We start from the raw sequence: 13,211 nt of genomic DNA, 5'->3' as shown, positions 1-13,211 counted from the left end.
TGTTTGTGATGTGCCCAGTTCACCGCCCTCCCTTCCCCATGTTAGAGAGCGTGCAGCCTAACCCAGATTCCAGGAGCACTTCCAGTGAAGCTGCTCAAGAAAACCTGTACATTCAAGTGACCTTTTCCGTGAAAGCAAGCAGCTTAGCGGTCTTCTCCCGAAGCAGTTTCTCTCCAGGGCTAGCGGCTTAGCTGCATCAGGAGGCCCTTTCCGTCCTTGCCTAGTCATAGTTCACCTTGGCCTGAAACATAGGCGCTGCCTCGTCTGATGATCTACCTGATCTTGGCTCTAAACGTTTCTAAGAATCAAATGTCAACTCAGGTGTCAGGATGAGCGAACGGGTGTTTGTAAAGAATCCGTCACGGAGGACACTGGGAGCTGTGTGTGCCACAGGCATGGCGGTGGCTCTCTCTGGGCAGTAGAGGAGAGCATGATTTTGGGTTTGTAAGTTTGATTCAGTTTGATTGAATGAAGAGAAGAAAAAAACTTAAAAGTCCACAGCTCATATGTCACTGCAGCCGGCGGAGCACCCTTGCGCCCTGCCCGCCGAGGGCTTCCTCTGCTGCGTCCTCGGAAGGCTCTGGAGATCGCCCACATCTGGTGCCCAGTGACGACCAGGGCCTCTGCTGGCCTGTGTTCCACTGACTCCTCCATAATGAGTCTCGGAGTTTAAATCTCCTGTGCTTCTCTGCAAGCCAGACTTCTGATGTCCCCGTCACAGAAGCCACTGACCCCACCCGTGGTGGCTTTTGTTTTGTGTCACGTGGCCCCCTCCCCTCCCAGTCAGAATTGTCCTATTCCAGAGAAACTCAGTGGAAAGATCTTTCCACAGAAGGATGAAACAGCCGGTTTAGCGAGGGCTCTGGTGCTTAGTGGCGTGGCCGCGGGCCTGCCCATCCCGGCCCTCAGCTCATCCGTCTCCACCTGCAACATGACCGGGAGAATGGCCTCCGAGGCCCAAGTAGACGGACCAAAGACTCACAGCAGGGTCTGCGCTTCGCCCGGCTTTGGCTGTGGGAGGGGGAGGAGTCGGGAACCCGCCGCCACAGTGAAGGCGGGGCCCACCCACCCACGGCCCGGCCGCGGCAGGCCCACGCGTGTGGTGTGTGCACCGCATCCGCTCCGTGGACCCTCCAGAGCCGTGTAGGTTCCGCTCCGTGAGCAGCTCGGGGGTCTGGGGCCGATACAGATAAACAGGCATGGACTCCACCCCTTAGGGGCTGACGTTCTGGAAGGGCAGAGAGCCCCGTGGGTGGAGCATATAGAGTGTCCTGAGATCGGGGTGCTGGTGCTGGGGGACGGGGTCTGAACGTGCTGTCGGGCAGGGTGAGGGGTGATGGTGCTTCCAGGGTCCCGGCGACGTGTTTGTGAGCCAGGCGCACTCAGTGGGGCTCCGCCGCGCGCACTCAGTGGGGCTCCGCCGCACGCCGTCAGACGCAGGGAAGTGAAATCGGCAGAGACGGCTCTCTCACAGAGAGACTTGGGCCTCTTTTCACCAGCACCTCTGCCGTCAGCTACGGCTGCCGTTAAAACATGAGTTATTCTCTGGCCCGAGAGATTTTCCTGGCCTTGGCGTCCCACCCCTGTGCACAGAGTGCACCGCCCCTGCAGCAGGCTGTCCCAGGCCCCCCTGCGGCTGAGCTGGGTGGTTCTCTCCTTTCAGACCCCAGACGTCAGTGTCTTCTCTCACGCTACAGTCATGTCCCATGAGGCGCATCCCACGTTGTGGTCCTTCTTATTTGTGGAAATTTAACTTCGTTTTTTACCTTTATCTGCTCGGCTGACTTACCAGACTTTTACCTTTCAAAACGTCGCGGTGTTTAAAGCCCGTAGAAACAGAAGGTGAGCTTTGAGCACTAGTCCTGGGTGCTGACACTCTGCATCTTTTCCTAGTAAACGGGGAGCAGGAGAACCGAGTACAGAAGGGAAACGGGTACTTTCAAGTCCCCCCCCACACCCCGGTCATCTTCGGTGAAGCCGGAGGGCGCACACTGTTCAGGTACGGGGACAGGACGGGGAGGGACGGGGGCGGGGACGGAGGCCCAGGGAGCCTGCCCGTTTGCTAACGAGTATTGATTCAAACACGGTACATTAGGGGGTGGGGGGGTTAAGATTTGATTTTTAAAGCAGTCACTCCACCAAACGGGCTCAATCAAGCTCACAACCGCGAGATCAAGAGTCACTTGCTCTACCGACCCAGCCGGCCAGGCGCCTCCAAACATGAGAGACTGTCACTCGCTTTACGGGCGTGCAGGGCCCAGAGGCCTTCCCGCCTCTGGCGATGGCTCCGTGTCGGCAATGGCTCCGTGGCGGGTGCTGTTGGGCCGCGTCCCCACTGCGGGCTGAGCCTCCGTGTTGCGCTGCGGGTGGCACCTTGCACTCAGGCAGCTTCCCCGGCGGCTTCTGCAGGACCCTCTCCCTTTCTCTCGGCGAAGCCAGCGTGACAGCGGGGTGGGGGTCCCCAGAGTCCCTGCTCAGAGCTTCGGGGGGGTCACGGGCCGCGCTGGCCCTGAGGACCATGGTGCTCACGGGCGTCGCCCCACGCCAGGCCCCGGGGGTCACTGCAGTCTTATAGGGCCTTCCGTTGTCTTGGGCTCAGAACCCTCGTCCTTTGCGGTGGTTTCCTGAGTGTGGTGACCGCAGTGGCCCTGCCCCGGCACCGGCTCCGCCCGCACTCGGGGAGCCTGGCTGCGGCCATCCCAGCCGCCATCCCAGCCGCCAGCCGCCCCCTGCGGGTGGGTGGTCCCCGGTGACCTCCGCAGGGCCCCACCCTCTTCTGGTTGTTGATGGGGGGCACTCACATCGGTGCTTTTCCTGCGTCGCTGACTGCCTGTCGGTTGTGTTTAGGCTGCTGTGCCGAGACTCCGGGGGTGAGACTGAGTCGATGCTTCTTAACGAGACGGTGCCCCAGTGGGTCATTGACATCACCGTGGACGTAAGTGTCCTCTGCGCCTGCCGCACCCTCATGTCCTTTCCCAGTCATGTGGGCGGTCAAGACCCGCGGTAGCCGTTGCCGCCGGCATGTCCGCTAAGCCCGGGCTGCCAGGCGGTGCCCCCCGCCCCCGCAGCTCCAGGCCGGAAGTTGGCAGCTACTTGTGTTTGTGTGTCTGCTGGATCTCGTTATCCTCAGCACATGCTTGTTACCGGAAGTACACAGATAAAGGGAAACTCCGCCCCTGTCCCCGCCGCCCTGCCCTTCTCCCTGGAGGCGGTAGCCGCCCGCAGGCCGGTGCACGTCGTTCAGGACCTCTGCGCGCACAAGCAGTTGTCCCCCGGGTGTGCGGGCGTGCCTCTGCGTGTGAACACACACGGTTCGTTGTTTTCCACAAAATCTATTACACATTCTGTTCTACAACTTGGCTTGGCTTAATTTTTCACTTAAAAATACACCTTGGACATCTTTTCCCGTCTGTACATCATGTGGGTCGTTCCTTTTTAATGATTACGTAGTGTGGCTTTGTATAAATGTGCCATCGTTAAGCACCCGGTGCCCTGCGGATGGACGTTTCCAGTGTGTTCTATCACAGACAGTGCTTCAGCCAACATCCTTGTACACATACCTCTGTGTACTTCGTAGGACACGTTCCTACAAGTGGCACTGCTGGCTCAGAGTTTGCACGTTTATTTTGATGACCCGGCCAGGTTGCCCCCCGAAGGCACCCCCAGGGCCGGCGTGCCTGTGTTTCCACACTGCCCAGCACTGTGCTCTCCCAGTCTTTGCTGAAAGACGGCAAACATACCGTTTTGATGGCGGTTTGTTAGTTTCCGTTTGTCCTGAGCTTAGGCATCTTTTCGCATTGGCTCTTTGTGTTTCTCCTTCTGTGAATTGCCTCTTTGTATTCTTCACTCATTTTTCTACTGGGGAGTCTGTGTTTCTTACTGATTTATAGGATATCTTCATATTGAATAGTGACCCTTTGACTGTTGTTGAAGTTTCACAGAAAGCTTGAATTTTTATGTAACCAGATTGACCTTTATGGCTCTGGTGTCACGTCTGCTGGGTCTCCGCTGGCACGCCTGTGACGGTGGTTTACATCTGGGTCTGTAGGCTGTTAGACTCTGTGCTGTTCGGCGTGAGGTAGGGTGTCGACTCCCTCCAAACGGATAGCCAAAACAGGCTTCTGGACCGTCTGCCCTTTTCTTACTAATTTGAAATGCTAGCTTTCTCAGGTACTGAATTCCTACATGCACAGGGTCTGTTTCTAGACTGTGCTGTTGATCTGTTTTGTATGTTCCTAAAGCCATATGAAAAAAGAGTTAATCTCTAGAACCTTCAGGAAATGTGTTTTCTGTCCAGATATACCTCCAAGAACCTAAAGCCTGCGTGACCACTCAATGGGTATTCTGTGCCCTTTTCTGAGTCTGAGCTCCCGTAAGCGCTACTTCCTTTGAGTGTGGAGCTCTGGACGCACTGCCCACTTGAAGCCTGAGGCCTCTTCCTGAGAGGAGGCATCCAGACAGGCTGTGACGTGGAGGCTGAGGGGGATTCATCCCCAGGGAAGAGAGACCAGTTAGCTTTATCCTTCCTCCGAGTATGTGGTTGACTCATGGTAGACACCTTGGTGTCTGGGTGGCATTTCCACTCGACTAGCAGCCCAGACCCGCTGTGAGAGGGAGAGAAGTGCAGGGCCCGAGGGGGCCCCCAGCCGGACGCCGGGCTCCCCAGCCCGGGCACATGGTTTTGCCAGAGGCGGTGCTGTGGGTTTCACTCCAGACACGGAAATTTCTGTTGGGGCCCCGTGTTTCCATGTGGCTCTGAGGTTTTGATTTAAATACCAAATAAAACGTGTTCCCTTAGTACCTTGAGTTGTTACGTGAACTGCCACGCGCTGCAGTTCCACGTTGCCGCTGACGTGTCCTTGGTCCTCCCTACGGTTTCTTACAAAGCTGAACATCAGACTTTTCTGATGCATTTTCACTGGGCTTTGGGTGATGAGGGAGCTTACATAAATGTCGCAGGCAGTCCATTTCAGTTGTAAAATAACTCTTAACTGGTAAGTCATGTTTTTTATTGACATCATTTTCATTCATCAGCTAATAGAAATGATTACGCCTTTATTTTTACTTTTAATATTTCAGAAAAATATGCCCAAATTCAACAAAATTCCTTTCTACCTCCAACCTCACGCATCTTCGGGAGCAAAAACCTTAAAAAAGTAAGTAAATGTGGTGGCATGTGACGCCTGATCTAATTAATTGCCAGAGATCTTTTTATTCTTTCTGGTTGCTTCTATAGCAAAGGAGGCACATCCTAGATCTAACGCGAGTCTCATAATATTGAAATACCATTTATCAAGTACCTCTGTGGTAGGCGACGGATGTTCAAAAAAGTAAGACTTGGATTCTGTCTCTTGCCACAGCATAGTTTAGGACACAGGTTGTGTATAAAGACTGCTTTCACAGATACTTGGGGAATGAGGAGAGTAGGAGAGAGGAATGGCCTTGGGGCGGGAGCTTTCTGGAAAGGCTTCTTGATGGACATGGAATGTGAGCTGGACATGTGACATGTAAGGATGGATAGAATTTCAAAAGAGACATATTCAACAAGTCTTAAAAACCTTTTGTTATGGAAATTTCCAGACATATACGAAAAGATTAGAATGAACCCCATTATCCTGTCAGACAGCTTCAGAGTTTTTGACACATATCTGAACATTCTGCTGCTTTTCTACCTTCCCTCCCTCCCACTCACCTACACACACACCCCGGATTATTTTATTTTTATTAATATTTTTAATTTATTTTTGAGAGAGACAGAGCGAGCGGGAAAGGGCAGACAGAGAGGGAGACACAGAATCTGAAGCAGCTCCAGGCTCTGAGCTGTCAGCACAGAGCCCGACACGGGGCTCAAACTCACAAATAGCAAGATCATGACCTGAGCCGAAGTGTGATGCTTAACCGACTGAGCCCCCCAGGCGCCCCCACGCTGGATTATTTTAAAGCAAGCCTTAGATATCACTTCTCATGACTGAAGTTCAAGGTGGCTCTCAGAGTTTGAGCCTGAGCTGCTTGGGTTGACGGACGGCAGTACGGAAGTAGGCTTGGGAGTGAGGCGGCTGATGAATCTGGTGTTGGGCACGGTAGAGTCTGAGGTGCCTGCGGGACGCCCAAGCCAGCGAGCTTTGGGCTCGGCCTGGAATTCAGGCGCGAGGTCTTGGCTGCAGGGCTGAGAGCCACCGGGGAAATGAGCGTCAAGGGCGCTGGAGCCTGATAGTCACGCGGGGCCGCCTCCCTCCCAGGGGCGTTTAGGCTGCGCGTGCGCTGGGAAAGCCTCTCGGAATAAAACCCGGAAGGCTGTTCTGTATGTGCACATGGGTCTCCGGGACGTGTTTCGTCTCAGGGGCGCGTCACCTGTGTGGTGGGGGGGGCACGCGGGAACACGGTGGCAGTTCCAGAAACAGCGCAAGGCAACGGCTGAAAACGCGATTGGTGCTGTGTCTGCGGCGTGCGGTGTGCCCGGCAGACGACACGCAGGACAGCGCCCAGTGATGTCCTGACGTCACAGTCTGCCCTTGCGTTTGACAGAGACAGACTCTCTGCTAGCGACATGCTCCAGGTCCGGAAAGTAATGGAACACGTTTATGAGAAAATCATCAACTTGGATAATGAGTCGCAAACCACTAGCTCTTCTAATAACGAGAAGCCAGGAGAACCGGAGAAGGAGGAGGAGATTGCCGTGCTGGCCGAGGAGAAGATCGAACTCCTGTGCCAGGACCAGGTGCGCGGTCACACGGGCGCCCAGAGTCGCGGGCGGGGTGGCTGCGGCTCCCACCCAGCTGCCTCTGGGGGCCTCTCAGGAGTGCTGCGTCCCCGCCAGCTGCTGCTGAGGCCCCTCCGAGGGGCTCTTCGCCCCATCCTGAAGCTTCTGTTTACCCCAGGGGGCTCTCCGGAAAAGGACGCAGAGATTTTAAGTGTGGATGTGCCGGCGGCTTTGTTCCTATTCCTGATGAGAAATGCCCTGCTGGTGGAGGAGGGGGCCCGGGGAGGGTGGGCGCTGGTCGAGGGTGGGTGGGTCGAGGGTGGGCGGGGGGGGGTGCCGGGGAGGGTGGGCGCTGGTCGAGGGGGGGCGGGGGGGTGCTGGGGAGGGTGGGCGGGGGGGGGGTCGGGGGGGCGGTGCCGGGAAGGGTGGGCGCTGGTCGAGGGTGGGCGGGTGGAGGTGGGCGGGGGGGTGCCGGAGGGGCGGATGGGGGCTGCACTCCAGGCTTCCCTGGGAGAAGCGGCTGGACGGGGGGTTTCTGGCCCGGCCACAGGGACTGTGCGTCTCCCGGGGCCAGTTTGTGTGGGCGGGAGCGGGCCAGCAGGCGGGACGAGGGGGACAGGCTGGGTCACCGGAGGAGGCCGAGTTCACGACAGGGGTCTTAGATACCACGTAGCAGAGGCTTCGACGTTTTCTGTTACGTGTCGTGTTGCCCTCAGGTTTTGGATCCAAACATGGACCTCCGGACGGTGAAGCACTTCATCTGGAAGAGCGGCGGCGACCTCACCCTCCATTACCGCCAGAAGTCCACGTGAGGGCGGGCGAGTGCTCCTGGCTGTTCGAGAACCGACCCTCCTCCGTGGCCCCGAGAGTAGTCCCAGGAAGCCCACCGAGCCCCAGCGGGAGCAGACTTGTGCCGGCCGACGGTAGGGACCGAGACTCCTTCAGTTGAAGCGACTAATCGAGATGTAATATAGAACCCCGTTTCCATGTGTAGATTAAGCCGTCCCCGGGGAGGCAGAGCGAGCACAGAGCCCCCCCCACCCCCCGCGGACTGTGTCTTGTGAGATGCACAGAGGCGGGTGCAGGCCCCCCCAGACTCGCCCCTCGTGCTCCGAAGGACCCGGTCTTTGTTAGCACTTGTTAGAGACGCGTCCGTCGCTGTGCTTCGACTCCACACCTGCACGCTCTGTGGCTTCTCCGAGTACATTCCATCCGTGCGGCTCCTGGGAAGGCTTTTCCCAGGTTGGTCATTAAACACACACAACAAATGTTCTCACATTTCAGACAGTTATTTTTCCCAGGGACCGGCTGCTGTACAGTTCAAGAGCCAGCCCGTTTCAAAATAAATTCTCCTTCCTGGGCTTGTTCCACTGCTGCATCTCAGATGCGTTCTTTTAGGAAGACTAGAAATTCCGGGCGCCGGACCGCAGCCCCGGACTGCCAGCCTGGAGGGCGCCCAGGGGCGCCGCGGGCCACGGTGGGGTGCAGCTCGCCCCCCCCCCCCGCGCCCAGTTTTGTTTATGGGCAGAAGCCAGGGGATGCCACAGGCTCCGCCCTGGGTGACCGGCGTGACGTCATCAAACCATGAGGCCCTGGTGAGATTTAGCTTCGGTTCAGCGCTGCCTGGAGCGCCCGCGGTCAGGTCCCGGCGAGCTGCGGCGGGACTGCCGCCCGGAGCACACGCGCCCGCTCCCGCAGGGTTGTGTGCAGGGCGGCGGCGTGGCGCCCGTGTCCGGACTTCCCGCACTGCTTGCTGACCATCTAAGGCTTTCGTAGAGCCCTTGCCGTCTTGTGCAGAATGTCACTTACCGGGGACCAGCACCTCAACTTTTGGCAGAAGAACCGCTTCAGATCCTCCCTGGGGTCGTGTGTATTCAGAGCAGAACAAAGGTCCACCCCCCAAAACTACAGAAGACGCGCCTCCCGTATGAAGCCAGAAGCACAAGTGCCTTCGGAGGGCAGTTTATTCGGGTCCGGTCGCTCCACCCCCCCCACCCCCCCACCCCCGGTGTGTGCTCAGGCCCCGGGCAGCAGGGCCGGGAGGGCGGGGACCAGGCTGGGCTGGGGCCGCCGGGGGGCCGGGGCCAGACCCCCTAGCAGATCCCCTGCTCTGCGCGTGTAGACCGGGCTCCCTCACGGCTGGCTGCTTGGCCTGCAACGTGGGCGGCTCGCTGCCTCCAGCACTTGGGAGAGAGACGTGCCACGTTCCCAGGGGGTCCCCCTCCGTCACCAGAGAGCCACCGGCTGTTTTAAACTCCTTTCTATCTGTTGGACACAACAGTGCACTTTTGGTGCACATTTTTTAGCAATAGTTGTGAATTAATGACAAACACACGACGACAGACCCCACAGCTCACTTCGCAGCCCCCAGCTGTGTGCGCGGGAAGGGCCCTCGGCCACAGAACGGGGTCTCCTGGGCCTTTTTGCCCCGGGAGTTGCGGCTTGGGGGCAGCCACACTCCCTTCCTGTCACCCATCTGACCCTCGGCATGCTTCTACTTTTCTTTCCAGCCAAACCAGTAATAGTTTCCAGAGAATCTGACTGCCTGCAGTGCCCAAAGGGTAAAACTCTGTATTTCATGGTTGTATAGAATAAAGGTTTTTGTTAAAATGTTTCAACGTGGAGTATGCATTTATTTCTTTCACTTGTCGCTCTCTTTCGTAGCAGATTACAGAGAATCTTCTGGTTCCGTGTTTATCCTGGCAGTAATTAGAGTCAGTACCCCTTTTACCGCCCTGTCTGAGGGGAGTGTGGAAGAGGGAGGGAAGAGCCCCGGCTCCGAGGTGAAGGGCGCTACCCGCTGCAGGCCGGAAGCTGGCGTCAGGACAGCCCTGTGGCGTCGGCTCTGCTCCCCGGGGGGGGGGGGGGGGGGGGGGGGGCGCTGGCGTGGGACACGGCGCAGGGAGTTTCAGGCGTCGGCTCCCCGGGGGGTCCTCCCTCCGTGCACTTGCTCTGTGCCGCCCGGAGCACAGCCCGTCCCGCGGATGCCCTGTGGAGTGCGGACACTACAAGCGGCAAACGGGACCCTCACCTGGGCGGCAGCTGGGAGCGAGGGAGGGGCCCAAGGCAAGTCAGGAAAGGACTTGGTGGAGGGGAGGGTCTGCCCGTGGGTGGGGGGGTTGGGGGGACCCTCCCCTGCCTGGGGGAGGTGAGCAGGGAGCAGGGCACCGGAGGTGGAGGGGAGGCGGAGGGAATGGCCTCCTGCCGCTCTGTGGGAGGAAGGGAGCGGCCCCCACCCACGCCTGTCCAGGCCCCTCCGTCCCCCTCGGTGGCAGCGGTGTCGTCAGCACCAGCTTTGAGAGTCTGCTTAGGATGGTGAACTTAAACGTGTAACTTTTATTCACCACTGGGGCTGACAAGTGCCCTGTCCGTTTAGAAGAGGGGTTTGCAGAAGCTGGGGAGCTGGCGGCAGTCACCGCCGGTCTGTGGGGGGCAGCCCGGGGAGAGAAGCCTCGTGATCCAGAATCAAGGGCATCTCCGCCAAAAGGCCTAGAATTCCCCACCCCCTCTCCCAGGGGAGCTGGGCGAGTTCAGGCTTCTGGCCCCCGGCTGTGACGGGCGCAGGTCGTGAGCCGCCTGAGCCGGGCGGCACGGGGGCGAGGGCGCTGACCAGAGACCGTCCCGGGGCCGCCTCCCGGGACACGCTGGGCTAGCGGAGCCGTGCGGGCGCCGCCAGGCGGGCGCTGGGGTGTCGGGAGGCGCCGCACAGCGAGCCCTTCCCCCTTCACCCCATCTGCCCGCTGCGGCCTCCTGGGCGGCACCCGCCTCCGGCCACCCGCTCGCTCTGCCCCACCCCAGGGGGGCTGGTGGGAGACTCGCAGGTGCCCGACTCCCCGCAGCAGAGTTAGTGCTGAGACGGCCCCTCCCGGAGACCAGCTGGGTCTGAGGGTCCCGAGCCCGTGCCCGCGGAGGTCCCTGCACGTCGCCGGGGGCTGCGGCCTAGGAAGCCGGACGCGTGGGGCGGGGGCTGGCGAAGGGGCTGCAGTGTGGCCGCAGCTATGGCCCCAGCTCTAGGCCGTCACAGCCTGGGGCGCTACTCCGGGGCGGACAGCTGGGCCTGCGCCCCCGGACCCAGGCTCTCCAGGCTCGCAGGCTCGTCCTCAGCCTGCGCTTCGAGCAGCTCCGCGGACAGCCCGTCCTCCGGCGCGGTGGCAGACGCGAGGCTGTCGGGAAGGGTCAGCTGCGGCAGGGCGCCCTGCGGGGCCTGGGTGCCTGGGCTGTCCGGGAAGGAGACCTCAGACTCTGACCCGGACCACGTGGCCTCGCCTGAAACGTAGGGCGCGGGGCTCAGGAGGCGGCGGGAGCCGGGCCGGGCCCTGCACTGACCCCCGCCCCAGGTGCCGCTGCGGGAGGGGGACTCTGGTGCACAGACACCTGGACGCGGCTGCGATTCACCCCGAAGCCCGCCTCCAGCCCAGCCGAGGGACCCAGGGCAGCCACCCGGAGGCCCAGGCTCCTTCCCGGACAACTGCGCAGGCCGGGCCACTCACCGCCACGCTCGTGAGCGCCGCCGCTGGGGTACCCGTCCCCGGGCCCGGGGGCTGCCAGCGCCGTGGGCGTGAGCTCCGTGCAGGCGGGCAGGCTGGGCTGCAGGCTGGCACTGCTGTTGTCCAACAGGGAGAGGCCCGCCACGTCCAGGAAGCCTAGGGAGCGGGGCGTGAGTCCCTCCCGGCACAAAACCCAGTGCCCTGGGGCACCGGGCCGGCCTGACTGTAGTCTCCTCAGCCCGTGGGGGCCCCACCCAGGCCCAAGTGGTCCCCGCTGCCGCGGAGAGAAAGGAGTCCGGGACGGGAGCCCCGACCCTGCCCTGCGGGCTCATGCGCGACCACCCTGACATACGGGACACAGGAGGGCCCGACAGGTCGGGAAGGTTGGCACCTTCGGGAAAGCCTCACTAACGCCGGCGCCACCGAGCCTCCCCTCCCGGGCCTGCCGGCTACCTGGGTCCATGACGCGCCGCACCGGAGGCGGGGGCTGAAGAGGGGCCTCCGTGGGCCGAGCCAGTGCCCCCCGGTCTGCAGCGGCCCGGCAGGGGCTCCCGGGCTCAGAAAGCTGCTCCTCCTCCGAGGGGCCGGGCGCCTGCAGCACGGCCTAGTGGGGCCGGGGCACAAGAGGGAGGGGGCGGGGCACTCAAGACGCGCCACGCGCGGCCACCCCAACCCCCAGGCCACGCTCCCCGCGGAACCACAGCTCTGCTCGCAGGAGTCCACGGCCTCGTGACCCCGCCCTTCCCAGTCCCTGTCCAGCCGATCTGCAGCCCTGCGGCCCGGCCCGAGGGGCTGGCGGACGAGGCCACCAGGCCTTCGCTCAGCTCCCAGCATGCCCCCCGGTACAGACCCCAGCACCAGCCCAGCACCAAAGGCCCTCGGTGACTCTTCCCCTCACCTCCACGTAAAGCAGCCACGATGGCGGCCCAGCGCCCCCGCCGTGGACTAGGCCAGCCAGCCCGACCCGACGAGGCCCAGTACACGGCTATGCCCCCTGAGCCTCAGTTTCAAATGAAAGTGACAAGCAGTGCCCTGCTGTTACCATCCCCTCCAGACCCCAGTGGCAGGAGAACCAAAGCGGCTTCACTGTCCCCGCTGGGTCCCAGAAGCGAGAGGTCCTCCCTAGGGCCCTACAATGGGTGCCCGGTGGCTAGAGACCTCTTCCCCCCGTCCCAGATGCCCCGCACGCACCTCCGTGTAGTCACCCTGCCTGGGGACCGCCGTCTCCGGGCCCCCCATCTCTGGGCCAGGCGGGGCGGGGAAGCCCGGAGGGACAGCGTCGGGGGTCGGGGCGCCAGGCGGCCTCCTGTGCGCGCTGGCGGGCTGCGTTGGGATCCGGTGCAGGTACCCGTAGCCGATGCCACACCCCAAGCTGCCAAAGTCCAGAAACGTTCAACCCGAGGGGTTGTCCCCTAGCCCGTCCTGGGTCCGCCAGCCCCACCCGCGACCGGCAGCAGACGGCGGACTGGGAGCCTCCCGGACAGCGGCTCATCCCAGGAGCTCAGCGCCCGGAGCTCAGCCTCTACCCCCCTCCCCCACGGCGTGGGATTCTGGGCCACGGCGGGGGGCCAGGTCCGGCCAGGGCTCCGACGCCCCCGCCCCGCAGCCCTCCGAAGGAGCAAGTACCTGCCCTCTCCACCCCAGGCCGCGTTGGGCGTTACAGTCACCTCCCGGCAGGAGTCGGACTCGCAGTTGTAAACCATCAGCTTCAAGGGCTTCCCCTCATGGGACTCGATGAGCGTGAAGAAGTCCTCGGACTAGGAAAGAACAGCGCCTGAGCCCCACTCCCTGCCCCGGAGTCGGAGGCCCCACAAACGAGGCCCACGCGCGGCCGGCACCCATCCCCGCACCCTGCTCAGGGACAAGTCCTGCTCACCTCCTGGAGGATCTGGTCCGAGCCAACCACGTAGTCAGTGTAGGGGCGCAGGCCGGCGAGCGAGGCGGGTGAGGAGGGCTCCACTTCCTGGGGAAAGAATCACCAAGCCCCTCATGCTCCTGGAGCGGGGGGAGGGGGATGCAGGGGC

General features: G+C 61.3%; 2 protein-coding genes across 5 annotated transcripts in view; one reads left to right on the top strand and one right to left on the bottom strand.

Annotated features, from left to right (window-relative positions):
• Positions 1-9,318, top strand: part of WDR48 (WD repeat domain 48) — a 39,305-nt gene extending 29,987 nt beyond the window's left edge. Inside the window, exons 15-19 of the mRNA XM_039237179.1 lie at positions 1,894-1,999; positions 2,848-2,935; positions 5,080-5,156; positions 6,526-6,718; positions 7,417-9,318. Of these exons, the coding sequence (XP_039093110.1) occupies positions 1,894-1,999; positions 2,848-2,935; positions 5,080-5,156; positions 6,526-6,718; positions 7,417-7,512 (560 nt within the window). The 3' untranslated portion in view covers positions 7,513-9,318. The remainder of the gene's footprint in view (positions 1-1,893; positions 2,000-2,847; positions 2,936-5,079; positions 5,157-6,525; positions 6,719-7,416) is intronic.
• Positions 1-13,211, bottom strand: part of GORASP1 (golgi reassembly stacking protein 1) — a 28,376-nt gene that overhangs the window by 10,069 nt on the left and 5,096 nt on the right. For 3 of the 4 annotated variants that reach the window (XR_005529291.1, XR_005529293.1, XR_005529292.1), the window contains 7 exons: positions 13,064-13,150; positions 12,814-12,944; positions 12,379-12,559; positions 11,641-11,791; positions 11,191-11,343; positions 10,462-10,966; positions 8,510-8,522 (listed from right to left, as the gene is read on the bottom strand). Coding sequence is in view for 1 of the 4 variants with exons in the window: in XM_039237184.1 (XP_039093115.1) it covers positions 10,734-10,966; positions 11,191-11,343; positions 11,641-11,791; positions 12,379-12,559; positions 12,814-12,944; positions 13,064-13,150 (936 nt within the window). In the remaining 3 variants the exon portion in view is untranslated. Of the gene's footprint in view, positions 1-8,509; positions 8,523-10,458; positions 10,967-11,190; positions 11,344-11,640; positions 11,792-12,378; positions 12,560-12,813; positions 12,945-13,063; positions 13,151-13,211 lie in introns of those variants that run through there. The other variant, XM_039237184.1, reaches the window with a different exon arrangement.

Source organism: Hyaena hyaena, unplaced genomic scaffold (assembly GCF_003009895.1).
Source record: "Hyaena hyaena isolate Hyena2069 unplaced genomic scaffold, ASM300989v1 scaffold_121, whole genome shotgun sequence".
NCBI classification, from domain to species: domain Eukaryota; kingdom Metazoa; phylum Chordata; class Mammalia; order Carnivora; family Hyaenidae; genus Hyaena; species Hyaena hyaena.
Note: the sequence above shows the minus strand (reverse complement) of the source record. Positions and strands in the feature narration are given on the sequence as shown.